The 15,290-nt window shown below is 31.7% G+C and overlaps 3 protein-coding genes across 4 annotated transcripts; 1 reads left to right on the forward strand and 2 right to left on the reverse strand.

Annotated features, from left to right (window-relative positions):
* Window positions 1-1,741: 1,741 nt before the first annotated feature.
* LOC128394096 (tripartite motif-containing protein 2-like) lies at window positions 1,742-6,023 on the reverse strand. Of its 2 annotated transcripts, none has more exons than XM_053354351.1 (3): window positions 5,755-6,023; window positions 3,726-4,247; window positions 1,742-3,647 (listed from the first exon to the last, which is right to left on the reverse strand). In XM_053354351.1, the coding sequence occupies exons 2-3, from the start codon at window positions 4,170-4,172 to the stop codon at window positions 1,986-1,988; spliced, it is 2,109 nt and encodes a 702-aa protein (XP_053210326.1). In that variant the 5' UTR covers window positions 4,173-4,247; window positions 5,755-6,023; the 3' UTR covers window positions 1,742-1,985. The 2 variants fall into 2 exon arrangements, with proteins under 2 accessions (XP_053210326.1, XP_053210325.1); XM_053354350.1 differs by having other exon boundaries at window positions 5,559-6,023.
* Window positions 6,024-6,377: 354 nt separating this feature from the next.
* On the reverse strand, window positions 6,378-7,939 carry LOC128394071 (twinkle mtDNA helicase-like). The gene is made up of 3 exons (XM_053354319.1): window positions 7,789-7,939; window positions 7,520-7,716; window positions 6,378-7,364 (listed from the first exon to the last, which is right to left on the reverse strand). Exons 1-3 carry the CDS (start codon window positions 7,806-7,808, stop codon window positions 6,712-6,714), a joined length of 870 nt encoding a protein of 289 aa, XP_053210294.1. The 5' UTR covers window positions 7,809-7,939; the 3' UTR covers window positions 6,378-6,711.
* A 99-nt stretch (window positions 7,940-8,038) lies between these two features.
* Window positions 8,039-9,812, forward strand: LOC128394072 (ubiquitin conjugation factor E4 B-like). Its single transcript, XM_053354320.1, has 4 exons — window positions 8,039-8,247; window positions 8,336-8,509; window positions 8,582-8,915; window positions 8,990-9,812. Exons 1-4 carry the CDS (start codon window positions 8,194-8,196, stop codon window positions 9,076-9,078), a joined length of 651 nt encoding a protein of 216 aa, XP_053210295.1. The 5' UTR covers window positions 8,039-8,193; the 3' UTR covers window positions 9,079-9,812.
* Window positions 9,813-15,290: the final 5,478 nt, after the last annotated feature.

The following is a 15,290-nucleotide window of genomic DNA, read 5'->3' on the forward strand; positions in this document are numbered from 1 at the left end:
ACATCATCCTAATAATACTCTTAATGGTAAGAGATAGACAATCACCCTTATCCAACAACAATAACAACCATCATCATTATCATCATATAATAATCATGTATAATTTTTTATCTTCATGACTTTTCAATTCCATTCTAACAATTTTCATCCTAACCATTGATTGACCTCTTCCAAGGTAAAGGTAATTCACCTTTTTCCGTTCAAATTCAGACAATAATCAACCAATTGAAATGGATTAACACACAGACAGAACCACAATTAGTAAATAATAACAGTATTTTTACTTATCCTAAAAGGAAATGATAATTTTTTTAATTTTCCGTTTCTCCAACATTTCAACCAAATCGATAGAATCTTTGTTTTAATCATCTGATTGTCTAATTGACTTGATTAATTACGATTAACCAACGATAACATTTTAATAATCTAACCTTTTAACTCTGAGCTCTCCCACACACCAGGTAATGCTAATTAGAAATGATGGTTAATTTAATCAACAGAAATTAGGTAAGTAAAAAAAAGAACAACAAAAGTGTAACCGCCTCAGGGCAAATTCATCAACTCTTTCTTTCTTTTCTCTTACTTTACTTATCATCTCTGTCTCTCTTCATCTTCTTCAGTCTAACGATCACAATTTAGTTAGTAACAAACTGATCTTCTTTTCATCATCTTCTTCCTTCATCATCAACAAACATTGACAATCAACTTATGAGAAAACTTTTCATGGATTGTTGATTGTTGTAACGGCTTCTTGATTAACTTACAATCAGTGCTCATCATCTTCATCATCATTATCATCAATGTCTCTTTTTTTCCTTTTCCTTAATCTACAGATTAACAGGGTTAAGGTTATCTCTTAATCTTGATTATGGTTTACAACTTGTAATTCATTTTGTTTTGCCCTTTAAATTGTTACAATTCAATCATCTTCATCCCTCATTTGACAATTTAACCTTAATCACTCAATCAAATATCATATTTGAATCTCTATGGACATTTTTTAATTCATCTCCTTAAAATGATTTGTTGGTTATTCATCGTAGCTTGGTGACTTTCCTTGTATCAAGAGTTAATTGTCAGTTATACTTCAGAATACTTGACAATCAGATTATTCTGATAAAGAAGCCAAACAATTAGACTTAATTTTTGTTATCATACAATTAGTGGTTGATGAAACATGGTTCCAATTGGGACAAATGGCTTAATTGTACATTTTCATTATCAGTAACGTTATTGTTCAATTTACGTGTTGATTACAATTAAAACTCTCCATTTGTAACCGGAAGACTTTCAATTGCAATTTAAGGAAAAAACTAAGAGATTGAAAACTGTCTGCAAATGGTTACAATTAAGATGATTAACTTTTTTACATTAAATTGGTGATTTTCGATGTGAATCGCAGATTGAATTGTAGATTTGATTATAAATTTGTTCCAATCAACATTAGATTAAGTCTAATCTGTAATAACTTGGATAACTGAGCTTTCAGGGTTGTCATGATTTACTGTAAATACAGTAAGTTGTCAGAATGAATCAATTAGATAAGTTATCATATTAAACTAACTAATTAACAGATTAAAATGAACACCCCTTGATAAAAATTAGTTTAATCTAATTGATTTTTAAACAGATATTGGCCATAAATTAGCACTTGATCAAAGTTAATCAACATTTAACTCTGGTGATTTATTATCTACCAGTGATAATTGTGGTAGATGAAATCTAGCAACTGAAAACAATATTGTTAATGTTAAGCATATAAATTTTATTGTTACAATTAAGCTTTTCTATACAATCATGATTTTGAAGTACTTTTTGTTGTCTATGGTGTTATTTAAAAATGAGATTAGTGCTGAAAGATGAAGATGATTTTTGGAAATGATATTGGCCAATGTACAGACAATCAAGTTTCGTTAATTCATCTGTTGGTGTATTCTTGTTAATCCTGTTAAATAACAGGAGAGTTAATTGCTTCGATTTGTTGATTAATAATATCGATACTTTTTGATACAATCATTGCCAAGATCCACAACGATAACATGATAATCGTCAGTTGTTGCAAGATCACTTGCTCTTTTAAGTTTAGCGTCCACACTATCGATTGTAAATTTTAATTGGCCTGAATAGTAATCAAATATTTGCACGTAAACCTTTCCTCTCTCAGATTTCGTGGCCAAGAGTTGACCTTTCTTATCGTAGCAAAGTCCACCGTAAGAGTCCCCTTTGAGACAGGAATCAGTGACGATTTCACGAATCAATGTTGAACCATCGCTGGTGAAAATCCTTATCCTTGAATCTGCTACAACTATTTCATCATCTGGTCCAACCGTAACAGCTCCAATGACACCGAAACTCGTCTTGGTAGATCCAAGGATTGACGATGAATTTTTGATTTCATGTTGACTCAAAGCTAATCGTCGACGTATTTTACCACAAGGATGAAATACAAATATTGTTTGGGCTCCGTTATCGGCAACAATAATCTCTCGTTTACTATTTACACATAAGTGAGTTGGCTCACGGAGTTCACGGTGACTAAAATAGCGTAAAACTTTGCCATTCTCATTAATTTCACTAATCGTCTTAGAAGCCCAGTTGCTGATCAAGATGGTATTCAGTCCCGGAACAAGCGCCATGCCCGTAACTGCACGATCCAAGCCCTCAATGTGAGATACAAAGGTGAAGGGTGAATTGTTGCAATCATTTTGAGATAAAATTTTAAGTCTACTGTTGCCCGTATCAAGAACGTAGATTTGATTGTCAATTTCACTTATGGAGATTGCAACTGGCTGAAGGAAACTGTGCTGATCACTTCCTCGAGCTCCATAAATGCAGACAGGATTGATCTGTGAAACTGCTTCAAACTCCAGTGGATAAGTTTTGATTGGACGTCCGAAAATCGAAGCAAGGAAAGAATATTTTCCACTTTTTGGAGCAATGAAATGAGCCTCGTAAGTACCATCACATTTGTCAACAACTCGAACCGCAATTTCAGTTCCGTCAGGGAGATAACTTAGTTCTGCAGTGACAGGATCACCACCATACTTTTGACGAGATCCAGCATAATCGTAAGTGAGTATGTTCACAACTGACCTTAACTTGGCGAAACATTTATCGATATTTGCCTCACAGAGGGGTGGAAATGTGCTGCTTGAACGAACTGTTCCAAAGTTACAAATTGCTGTCTGAATAGATTGAAGGGTAGAATCGACTGGATGCTCATAGCGAATGAAACAGTTTTCTCTTGGTTCAAGGAGAACATTAATTTTATCAATCTTCTCATGAAGTTCCTCAATTTTTCGAGTTATATGGCGAAGTTCAACTCGCTGTTCATAATTCTCACAGTCGGTGACAATCTCGGACTTTCCTTCTTCAATAAGCTTCATCTGGTTCATAAGAATATTAAGTTTATCCTCCTTCATCTTGTTTGCGACCGAAAGAACCTCTTGACATCGTTTATTTACCAGATCCATCATGTCTTTAAAGGTTTGTTTGATAATCGAAGCAGTTTCTCCGGCATTCTGCTCAAGCATAAGTATCTCTTTAGTTACATTCTTATGGGCTTCATTATATTTGGCAATGCATTGTTGTCCTTTGTACATCAATATCTCTGACAGGCGTTTGATTGCGACTGCGAAAGGTATAACCTAAGTATTAATAAAAAGAAGGAAAAATTAGAACCTATGAATAAACTAATTGGAAAGGAAATGGATTGAAAAACTTACGGTATGTTTACAATTAATCGTTGAATGAGATGAACCATCATCACAAAGTAAACAGAAAACTTTGTCACATGTTTCACAGAATAAAAGCTCTTGGGTGACATGGCGGATGCATTTGGGAATGACATCTCTTCGTTGACGACTAACAAGATCAAGCAGCTGATTAACCATAAAGGAAGGAGGAAAATTAATAGAACCCTCTCCTTGTGGTAAATGTATCAGCTCACGACAAATGGGACACCTAAAGGCTCCATTCTCGGGAACTCCAGGTTGATTGCAAATTGATTCCAAGCACAATTTACATAAAGTGTGACTACATGTTAGCAATTTAGGGGCATGTTGACCACTATCATAAGTATTCAGACAAGTTCCACAAGTCAAAAATCCTTCGGTAAAATCCTCATAGTCGATTGAAACAGTTTCAACAAGAGTTGATGGGGTTGTCATCATTTGGAGGCTTGAACAAGTCTCCGTTTATTGATTGTTTTTTGATTCCTCCAAATTAATTTGTTACCAGAAACAAACCTAAAAAATACGAAAGAAAAAGTAAAAAAGAAACAATAATTAATCAAAAAGTACAAAAAAGTACAAAAAAAAGGTTCCATGTAATATGTTCAAGTGATTAATTTTAATCTTTTGCAAATTGATTATGCAAATGAGAAACTTGATCAATTGCTAATAAGGTAGGTGGTAAATTGGTTTTCACTTTTCTTCGTTTAATTTGATTAATTGCTTTCAGTTTTCTTGCAATGTCACATTTACAACACTCCTTGATTTGTACTGCAAGAAACCACCCAAATGTATTTTCCGTTGATTAACGGATGAGAGTGGATACCAAATCGGAAGTGATTCCAGTTATGTTAAATTGTGATAAATTACAATAACCCTAGTTAATGGTCGATAAATAAAATCTTCGAATAAGAAAGTTTTCATGTTAATTGTGTATACTCAAGATCTGATAATCAGATTATGATGATCACTTGTGAGATTAATTGTTTAGATTGTGATAAACTCTCAGCTTATAATTAGTAACAAAAGGATTGAAAAGTTAATCACTTGAAAATTAACAATCTTTTTGTTTGTTTTTGTTAAAATCATTTGTTTTTTGTTTCTATTACATGTAAATTTTACCATGATTTAGGTTGAACAATTTAAGTTTCAAGATGATGACTTTTAGAAAGAGATGATAATTTAACAACTGTTTATAATTAGATCTTACTAATTAATGATCGTCTAAATTTAGATGATTAAAAATATTGCGAATCATGAATTTCTAAAATTCTGATCAAGCTTCCAGGCTTTTTATCGCAATAACATGGCACTTTCATTATTTAAATGAAAAAGATTTTCCATTTATTTTTGTGGTGGCGACTCCTTCATACTGTTGACAGAATTAAAGATTAAGCTTGAATGATCAATATGGCGATTAGCAAACACCAAGCAATAAATATTAAATGAGAAATCTACAAAGCTCAGTGTCTGATATCTCATAGAAGAAAATTGAATATAAATTTAAATAAACTAATAGCTGATAAATGGCCGATGAACTGAGAAACAATTGAAGTAAAAAATTGTTAAGATTAACAAAAAACATCAAATTTTATGAGCGATGTGTTTAAAATGTAGGGCAACTTGTTATCCATTCTTAAAGGGATAGTTTTTGTTTTATAAGATTATGTTTGCCTTAGATTATGGCCCAAACAATACAGGATAACAAATCACTCATTATCCAAATCTGGGTAACACAATTAAGTCAACATATACAAAGGATATGGTTACAACAAAAGACAAGAGAGAGAGAGAAAGAAAAAAAAACAAGTTATATCCAAGACTCACCTTGTATACATACAGGAAAGAAAAACAAATTAGGCTTCAAGAGTAAACAGACAGAGAAAAGGAACAAAAAAAACTTTTAATTGATTCCTTTGTTTTGGTTTCTTAATTGGTGATTAATGAGAATGTTACTGATAACCAATAATTGTATTGATGACAATTGAAGAGCCAAAAGAATGAGAGAAATAAAAATTGTTACTTTTACAAGAATGAAAATCAATAAATGTCCATAAAGTTGAAATGGTTCTTGTAATAATCTGGTGTTGTTGTTGTTGTTGGTGAAAAATAATCTCAATGTTGTCCAGTAAATTGCAAGTAAACTGTTTCTTTTACTTTTAATTGATTCACTGAAATTACACAATTTTTAATAAAATCACTTGATAAACATGACACACAAAATTATAAACAAAACTGTAGGTGATTAATGATTAGTGATTACTGTTAACTTCAACCAGTTTTGTTTTAGTAACCAGGTGAGCTCAACTTCCTATACAATCTGATGGTAATTTAGTTCCAAGCTCGACCAACAGAGGGCAGTTCGTTTCACGACTAAAAATATCAATCTAACAATTAGTTAATTATAAAGACTAATTAATATTCATACGGTTAGTCAACATTTAATATTTTGCTAATATTTTGAAATTAAATTAAATTACTCAATCAGTTTCTGGTTTCAGTTCGAAAGGTTAATTGGTTAATCATGTAAATTTAATTAGTAGAAATTTTAATCTTGTAAGTTAATCAGTTTTTTTTGTTTGTTTGTTTCGAGTTTTAAACTTTCGATTGGGTTGATTAACAAATTCAATTATTGTGAAGATTAAATTTTGATCTTTTTAATTTGTTTTTATTTATTTTTCGTCTGGTGATGATAGTTGACTATTATAACAGGTTGATTGAGATGGAAAAGTTATTCTTATTGTGTTACAAGATTAACAGTTGATTTAGTTTATAATATTAATAGTTGGAGAGACTGTATTATGAGAGAAAGTAAATTTACAAATGTCTAGAAAATTTAATCCAGGAAAATATTTATCACAGCGAATGGATCAAGTTAAGTCAATTGATTGGTTTTATGGATTTAGTAAACTAATGGCACAATTGGCAGAAAATCTCAGTCAAAGTGTTAATTGGACAATAATAACACTGAACTGTCTATCTAATCAATCTGAATATCCTCGGTGATTTGAGTGGGTCTCCCTGAACTTGTACCAAATCCTTGAGTTTCTTTGTTGAATTTAAGTGTTATACTTCCTAGATCACCATCGAATCGGTTCTTGCTAATTTGTAAATACTTTCGCTGTCGAGTATTATTTTTCCATTCAACTTGAAAGATTAAGATATTATCGGCTTCTTGACTTGCTTTGGCTCCACCGAAAATTGAATTTAAAGTTAATTCTCCTGAATCCTCCTTCCTTGGATGGATAACCAAAGTTATATGACAATTTTTCTCAGTGGCGAAACTGCGACATGAGCCGATAACATGATCCTGATACTCGTAACGGTCCAAATGGAAATACTTTTTATTTCGAGTTCCCATCATGAATTGTAGATTATCAATGATAATATGTTCAACTTTATGATTTGTTGATGCCTCTTTCATTGTGGCAAATACATTCTCAAACGCTTCAGCTCCATGGTAATTCATGAAATACATTGGAAGTAAAGTGAATTTATCAGCCCAGTGATCAAACTCATTTATACTGTTATACAATTGTTTTTGCGCAAGTTGATTAATCATCGTTTTACAGAGGCGAGTATTTTGGATTTCAAAGTTACCCCATAGAGTTGGTATTCCTTGAAGACAAAGATCTGTTGAACAATAAAAATAGAACGTTACTAGAATCGCATTTGCAATAAATAAAGGCCAGTTCCTAAGTAGTTAGGAACATACCGAAAATAGATTATCGAAGACAATTGTTGATGAAAAAGTTTCGTCTGGTTAAAGATCAAATTTGGTGTAATACCTAATGAATATTCAGATAAAAAGGTTGTTTTTCCACACCCTGTTGGTCCAGTCAATACAGTGAGTTCACCAGGACGAAAACCTTTCAGGTACTTGTTTAATCCAGGGAATCGTTTCCATGTTAATCCTTGAGATTTTGAATTATTAACAAATTCATTAAAAACGCCTTTTCTGAGTTGAGAAAAAGTCAATAAGCTTCTGTAAGAAATTGACGAAAAAGAGTAAATTAATCAGTTGAGACAAATTCTTAAAGGAATTAAAAACACTTACTTTTTCAATGGTTTACTCATCTTGAGAATTAAAGTGATTACAATTAACAAATTAGTTGGAACAAATAATATTCATTTATCGTGTTAACCTTTTCAAATGTTTTCAGTTTTCAGTCATATGGTAAAACCTTCAAAAATAACCAATAGATGGAGCAAATCAGACGATTAACAAAGTGCTAAATTAGCCTAACACTTTGAGCTTTTGTTTATTTTTGTTGGATCAACAATGATGATTCTTTCTTTGGAGTTTAAACTGTGATTGAAAAGGATTCATGAGGTACAAGAAGCCATAGAGAATAGGGAAGAATGGGCTAAACAGCCTCAAGAAATTCAACAATCAAGACAAAGATCATTACTAAATGACGAAAGACAATGTCAATCATATTTAACTTTAGCGAGTGAAACTATGGATATGTTTCACAATTTGACTGAGACAATTCGAGAGCCTTTTTATAAGCCTGTGAGTATAATCGTTTCTTTCGTTGGTTTCCAGTTTTCATCACGAACAATTTCATTTCATTTCATTTCTTTTCTTTTCTTTTCTCTAGGAAATAATTGATCGTCTAGCTGCAATGTTAAATTACAATTTACAACAATTATGTGGACCCAAGTGCAAAAATCTGAAAGTCAAAAACCCTGATAGATATGGATGGTCACCTAAAAAAGTTTTGAATCAAATCACTGATATTTATTTACACTTAGACTCTGAAAAGTTTTGTGAGGTATTGACGACCAATTGATTGTCTCTATTGAGAAGATAACTGTTTCTCCCATTTTTATCTCTCTACCTTTAGGCCATTGCAGCTGATGAAAGATCTTACAGCAAAGCTTTATTCGAAGATGCAATACTCCGTATGAAGAAGGCGATGATTAAAACTGAACCTCAAATCTACAAATTCCATGAGATGGCCAAGATGGTGGAGAAAATGAGAGAAACAAATGTTAATATGGATTATAGTGATGCTCCTGAAGAGTTCAAAGATGCTCTTATGGACACTCTCATGGATGAACCCGTCATCCTACCAAGTGGAAAAATTGTCGACCGATCAGTTATCATTCGTCACTTGCTCAATTCAAATACTGACCCATTTAATCGTCAAACATTAACCGAAGACATGCTTGTAATAGGTAATTATCACTTCCAATCCATTTTAGCCCTTGCGAATCTCTGTTGACTTATCTCTTCCTTTCTGCTCTTCTAGATACCGATTTAAAAGCTCGCATTGAAGAATGGAAGAAATTGAAACAACAGTCTTTCAAAGAGTCTCAAAGTAGCCCAAGATTGGAATAGTCGCCTCTCGATTCACTACCAAACAGAATTAAAACTCCAAGAAACTAAATCAACTTTAATTCTTAGGAAATGTCGACACGAGTAACTTTCTTGGCAACTGATCACTTGTGAAGAGAATGAGAAGAAAAATTAACGAAACAAGTGCATATTGTCTGAACCTATTTCCATTCAAACTGTTGAAATTCAAAGAACAAAATATATTTTGTAAATTCACAAACTCATCTAGTTGATTATTGACCCGAAAACCACAACAGAATTCGAAAGGATAAAGAATCAAAAATTGTAGATCGCGCTCAAGTTACTCTCAATTTAGAGAACCAATGAAGTTGCTCACATTTTGTTTCCTTTCAACTTTTCTACTGACAAACTTGAGTTATTTTCATTTTGTTCTTTCTGAATACATTTTGTCATGAGAATTGGTTCTAATTTAATTTCTTTTCTTTAGTCTACTCTAGTTGATAATAAGTCTAAGTAAGAAACTAATCCATCTTTCCTCTCTTACTTTGTGTTTCTCATTCTCTTTGTGTTACCAGTTTCTTTGGATATTCATCTCCAGCTTCTTAGGCTTGTTCACCGACCGTTTTTCATGTAACCAATTGTGTCATTTTCAGGTAACTTAGTGAAACAATCAACGAATAAAGTCACAATGAGAACGATTTGAGGTGAATTTGTTTTAATTCTTAAATAGTGTGATTATTGTGATTATTAAATAAATACATTTGTTTTTACATTTATATATTTTCTTATATATAATGGTTTGTACTCTTAACGTTAACTGTCTCTTTTGGTATTACAAAATATTTACAAATTATGATCAATTATTTACAAAGGCGTCAAGTGAAAAATGATGACACAATTCACTGAATGTTAGTCCACATGGTCACATGGTCAAACAGTTTGAGGTACATGGGCTGAAGTCTGTTCTGTTCTTTACGAATACAGATACAGATGAATGGTAGAAATATTTGTAATAGGTTAGGGTTGGTTAGGTTAGATTCCGTACAGTTTATGAACAATATTTTTCATATGATCTGATGAAGGCTCTTGCATAAGAGTCGGAGATTTTGAGAACATTTTGATTCTCAGCTAAAATCTTTTGACCTAAATTTGAGCTGAGATCAATTCCTGATAGAAGCCATTTCGCTCTTGCTTCTGCTTGATTGGCAATTTTAATCAGTTTTTCATGATCCTTGTCATCAAGAAGATCAAGATGAGACACTTTCATCCTAATGTAGATGGGCAACACTGTGGCCTTTTTCAAGGCCTCCCTTTTATCATAATCCGTTTTGCTGATTAATCCAAGTCCTGATGGACTGATTGGCTCACTAATACAATTTTTATCAACCATTTCAATAGTTATTTGTTGATACACTTAAAAAAATGAGCTGACAAATGGATTTAAGACCAACAATAAGCAAAAAACGTCAAGTACTTTGGGAGAGAGAGAGAAGGAAACTGATGAAGAGAAAAAAATGGTTGGCATTTTATACGCAAACAGATTTCGCGCATGCTCATTTAATATAATTGAGCTTAACTACTCTAACTAATCCTTACTAACTAGATGGGAACCTCCCACATCCTTTTCCTTTCTCTTCCATTTCTCAAGGTTTCTTTATAGGTTTTTAAAATTTTCTCACGCTTTAGCTTTTTTCTCAATAAAAATAACTACAACCGAGTCGCGTTTGTATGGTGTTGTCTCGGTCTCAGCGTGCAAAAATCTGAAAGTCAAAAACCCTGATAGATATGGATGGTCACCTAAAAAAGTTTTGAATCAAATCACTGATATTTATTTACACTTAGACTCTGAAAAGTTTTGTGAGGTAATTGTTGACCAATTGATTGTCTCTATTGAGAAGATAACTGTTTCTCTCATTTTTCTTGTTATGAAGAAATGGAAGTTGGACCCAATTAAATGAAATTAATGGTCGATGTTATTGTTGGTTATATGAACAATTATTAACTTTAATTATTACCTTAATTTACTTAATTAATCAAAATCATTTCATTTAATCATCAACATCATCAATTTACTGGAATTCAAATTTCCCCATTGAGTTAACACAGAGACTCATCATAATAACCCAACTTTTAGCTTAGTCCTTTGATTACAATAATCAAACTTATATCAGTTTGAAGAGCATCAAAAACATGACCGATCAATATACAGACACAATTAGTTAATTGTATTCACTCAAAGTAATTTAATGAGTTTTCAGTTGATTTTCAACAGAAACGAGTAACTTGCACACACCAACCAAATGTTGACCAAGATGTCAAGGGTTATATTTATTTATATATTTAGAAAGCTCATTTTTCTACCATTAATATTGACCGAGTAATGACCGATAATGTTTGGGCCATTTCCATTTCCCATAAATAAGGTTTTTCGCTTATTGTAGCTTATTGACATTTACTATGTTGACCAAAAATTATAATTGGTTAAAGGTCATTAAGAAGAAGATAAAATTAAGCTTAATACTTACCTCTAATCCTTTGATCTCTCATACTGGCGCCTAAACCTTTAAACTCAAAACTTACCTTTTACTTTGTTGATCCTCCATATGCTCCTAAGCTCTAATCTCATCCATATGCTGATTTAAATTGATCATCTCCTTTGGCGCTTCAATTCTGTTCACTTTCCTTTGTTAATGAAGCAAAGACAAACTCAACCCAACGGTCACTTCAAATTGACCAATAAGGTTACCTTTTACCTTTTAATTGTAAACGCCTTTCTTACTATTTAAACTCATTTCTTTGTTAATTAATTAATCCAAATGATGATGTTCAAACGTTTCACTTGATTTGACTCTTCATGTTTTCGTGTTTAATTTAAATCAAGTTTCAGTTGATCAATTGATCGACATAATTAGTTAATGCAATTTTGATTGTGATTAAGTTGGTGAAATCAAAAGTTATAAACGACATTATTACAATAGATAATTACATGTTTACACCAAACAAACCTTATTCAAGAAATTTACGTTTCCTGCAGTGTCAATTGTTGGTTATAATGGTTTAATTTAGGCTTATTCATAATTATTGAAAATCAGATAGTTTATTTCATTAATTCTAACATTTCAATTGTGAGATTTTCTCCCATTCACTTGACATGGGAACTCATCAGATTGAGGACAACTTTTAGCTCTCATTAGCTTTGCATTTATCATAATTATATCATCTCGTAGAGCTCAGTGATTACAATAGATTGGTACATTAAGATAATTGATTGCTCAGTTGATTTCAGGGTTATTGACCAAAAAATTTGATTTTCCAAGTATAAAGACAATGAATCATTCGTGATTATCGGTTAACCATCGTTAGTCCGGGAATTTTCTTGTTTCTGGCTAATAATTTGTAATTGGGGATCGTCAGACCGAGTAGTTTGACTATTTTGATTTAAATTTAAATGTTAATCATTGTTAGTCCAAACATTTAGACAATTGCTCATTCGATATTATCAGTTAACCATTGTTAGTCCGGGAATTTTCTTGTTTCTGGCTCATAATTTTAAATTGAAGATCGTCAGACCAAGTATTTAACTATTTTGAATCAAATTTAAATGTTAATCATTGTTAGTCCAAACATTTAGAAAATTGCTCATTCGATATTATCATTAACCATTGTTAGTCCGGGAATTTTCTTGTTTCTGGCTCATAATTTTCAATTGAGGATCGTCAGACCAAGTATTTTGAAAATTTTGATTCAAATTTAAATGTTAATCATTGTTAGTCCAAATATTTAGACAATTGCGCATTCGATATTATCAGTTAACCACCGTTAGTCCGGGAATTTTCTTGTTTCTGGCTCATAATTTTCAATTGAGGATCGTCAGACCAAGTATTTTGACTATTTTGATTTAAATTTAAATGTTAATCATTGTTAGTCCAAACATTTAGACAATTGCTCATTCGATATTATCAGTTAACCATTGTTAGTCCGGGAATTTTCTTGTTTCTGGCTCATAATTTTCAATTGAAGATCGTCAGACCAAGTATTTTAACTATTTTGAATCAAATTTAAATGTTAATCATTGTTAGTCCAAACATTTAGACAATTGCTCATTCGATATTATCAGTTAACCATTGTTAGTCCGGGAATTTTCTTGTTTCTGGCTCATAATTTCAATTGAGATCGTCAGACCAAGTATTTTGAAATTTTGATTCAAATTTAAATGTTAATCATTGTTAGTCCAAACATTTAGACAATTGCTCATTCGATATTATCAGTTAACCATTGTTAGTCCGGGAATTTTCTTGTTTATGGCTCATAATTTTCAATTGAGGATCGTCAGACCAAGTATTTTGACTATTTTGATTCAAATTTAAATGTTAATCATTGTTAGTCCAAACATTTAGACAATTGCTCATTCGATATTATCAGTTAACCATTGTTAGTCCGGGAATTTTCTTGTTTCTATAATTTTCAATTGAGGATCGTCAGACCAAGTATTTTGACTATTTTGATTCAAATTTAAATGTTAATCATTGTTAGTCCAAACATTTAGACAATTGCTCATTCGATATTATCAGTTAACCATTGTTAGTCCGGGAATTTTCTTGTTTCTGGCTCATAATTTTCAATTGAGGATCGTCAGACCAAGTATTTTGACTATTTTGATTTAAATTTAAATGTTAATCATTGTTAGTCCAAACATTTAGACAATTGCTCATTCGTGATTATCGATAAACCATCGTTAGTTCGAGAACTTTCTTGTTTCTGGCTGATAATTTTCAATTGAGGGTCGTCAGACCAAGTATTTTGACTATTTTGCTTCAAATTTAAATGTTAATCATTGTAAGTCCAATCATTTAGACAATTGCTCATTCGATATTATCAGTTAACCATTGTTAGTCCGGGAATTTTCTTGTTTATGGCTCATAATTTTCAATTGAGGATCGTCAGACCAAGTATTTTGACTATTTTGATTTAAATTTGAATGTTAATCATTGTTAGTCCAAACATTTAGACAATTGCTCATTCGATATTATCAGTTAATCATTGTTAGTCCGGAATTTTCTTGTTTATGGCTCATAATTTTCAATTGAGGATCGTCAGACCAAGTATTTTGACTATTTTGATTTAAATTTGAATGTTAATCATTGTTAGTCCAAACATTTAGACAATTGCTCATTCGATATTATCAGCTAACCACCATTAGTCCGGGAATTTTCTTGTTTCTGGCGCATAATTTTCAATTGAGGATCGTCAGACCAAGTATTTTGACTATTTTGATTCAAATTTAAATGTTAATCATTTTTAGTCCAAACATTTAGACAATTGCTCATTTGATATTATCAGTTAACCATTGTTAGTCCGGGAATTTTCTTGTTTATGGCTCATAATTTTCAATTGAGGATCGTCAGACCAAGTATTTTGACTATTTTGATTTAAATTTGAATGTTAATCATTGTTAGTCCAAACATTTAGACAATTGCTCATTCGATATTATCAGTTAATCATTGTTAGTCCGGGAATTTTCTTGTTTATGGCTCATAATTTTCAATTGAGGCTCGTCAGACCAAGTCTTTTGACTATTTTGCTTCAAATTTGAATGTTAATCATTGTTAGTCCAAACATTTAGACAATTGCTCATTCGATATTATCAGTTAACCATTGTTAGTCCGGGAATTTTCTTGTTTATGGCTCATAATTTTCAATTGAGGATCGTCAGACCAAGTATTTTCACTATTTTGATTTAAATTTGAATGTTAATCATTGTTAGTCCAAACATTTAGACAATTGCTCATTCGATATTATCAGTTAACCATTGTTAGTCCGGGAATTTTCTTGTTTATGGCTCATAATTTTCAATTGAGGATCGTCAGACCAAGTATTTTGACTATTTTGATTTAAATTTGAATGTTAATCATTGTTAGTCCAAACATTTAGACAATTGCTCATTCGATATTATCAGTTAACCATTGTTAGTCCGGGAATTTTCTTGTTTCTGGCGCATAATTTTCAATTGAGGATCGTCAGACCAAGTATTTTGACTATTTTGATTTAAATTTAAATGTTAATCATTGTTAGTCCAAACATTTAGACAATTGCTCATTCGATATTATCAGTTAACCATTGTTAGTCCGGGAATTTTCTTGTTTCTGGCTCATAATTTTCAATTGAGGATCGTCAGACCAAGTATTTTGACTATTTTGATTTAAATTTAAATGTTAATCATTGTTAGTCCAAACATTTAGACAATTGCTCATTCG

This window comes from Panonychus citri, unplaced genomic scaffold, assembly GCF_014898815.1.
Source record: "Panonychus citri isolate SS breed McGregor unplaced genomic scaffold, ASM1489881v1 Contig00139, whole genome shotgun sequence".
NCBI lineage: Eukaryota > Metazoa > Arthropoda > Arachnida > Trombidiformes > Tetranychidae > Panonychus > Panonychus citri.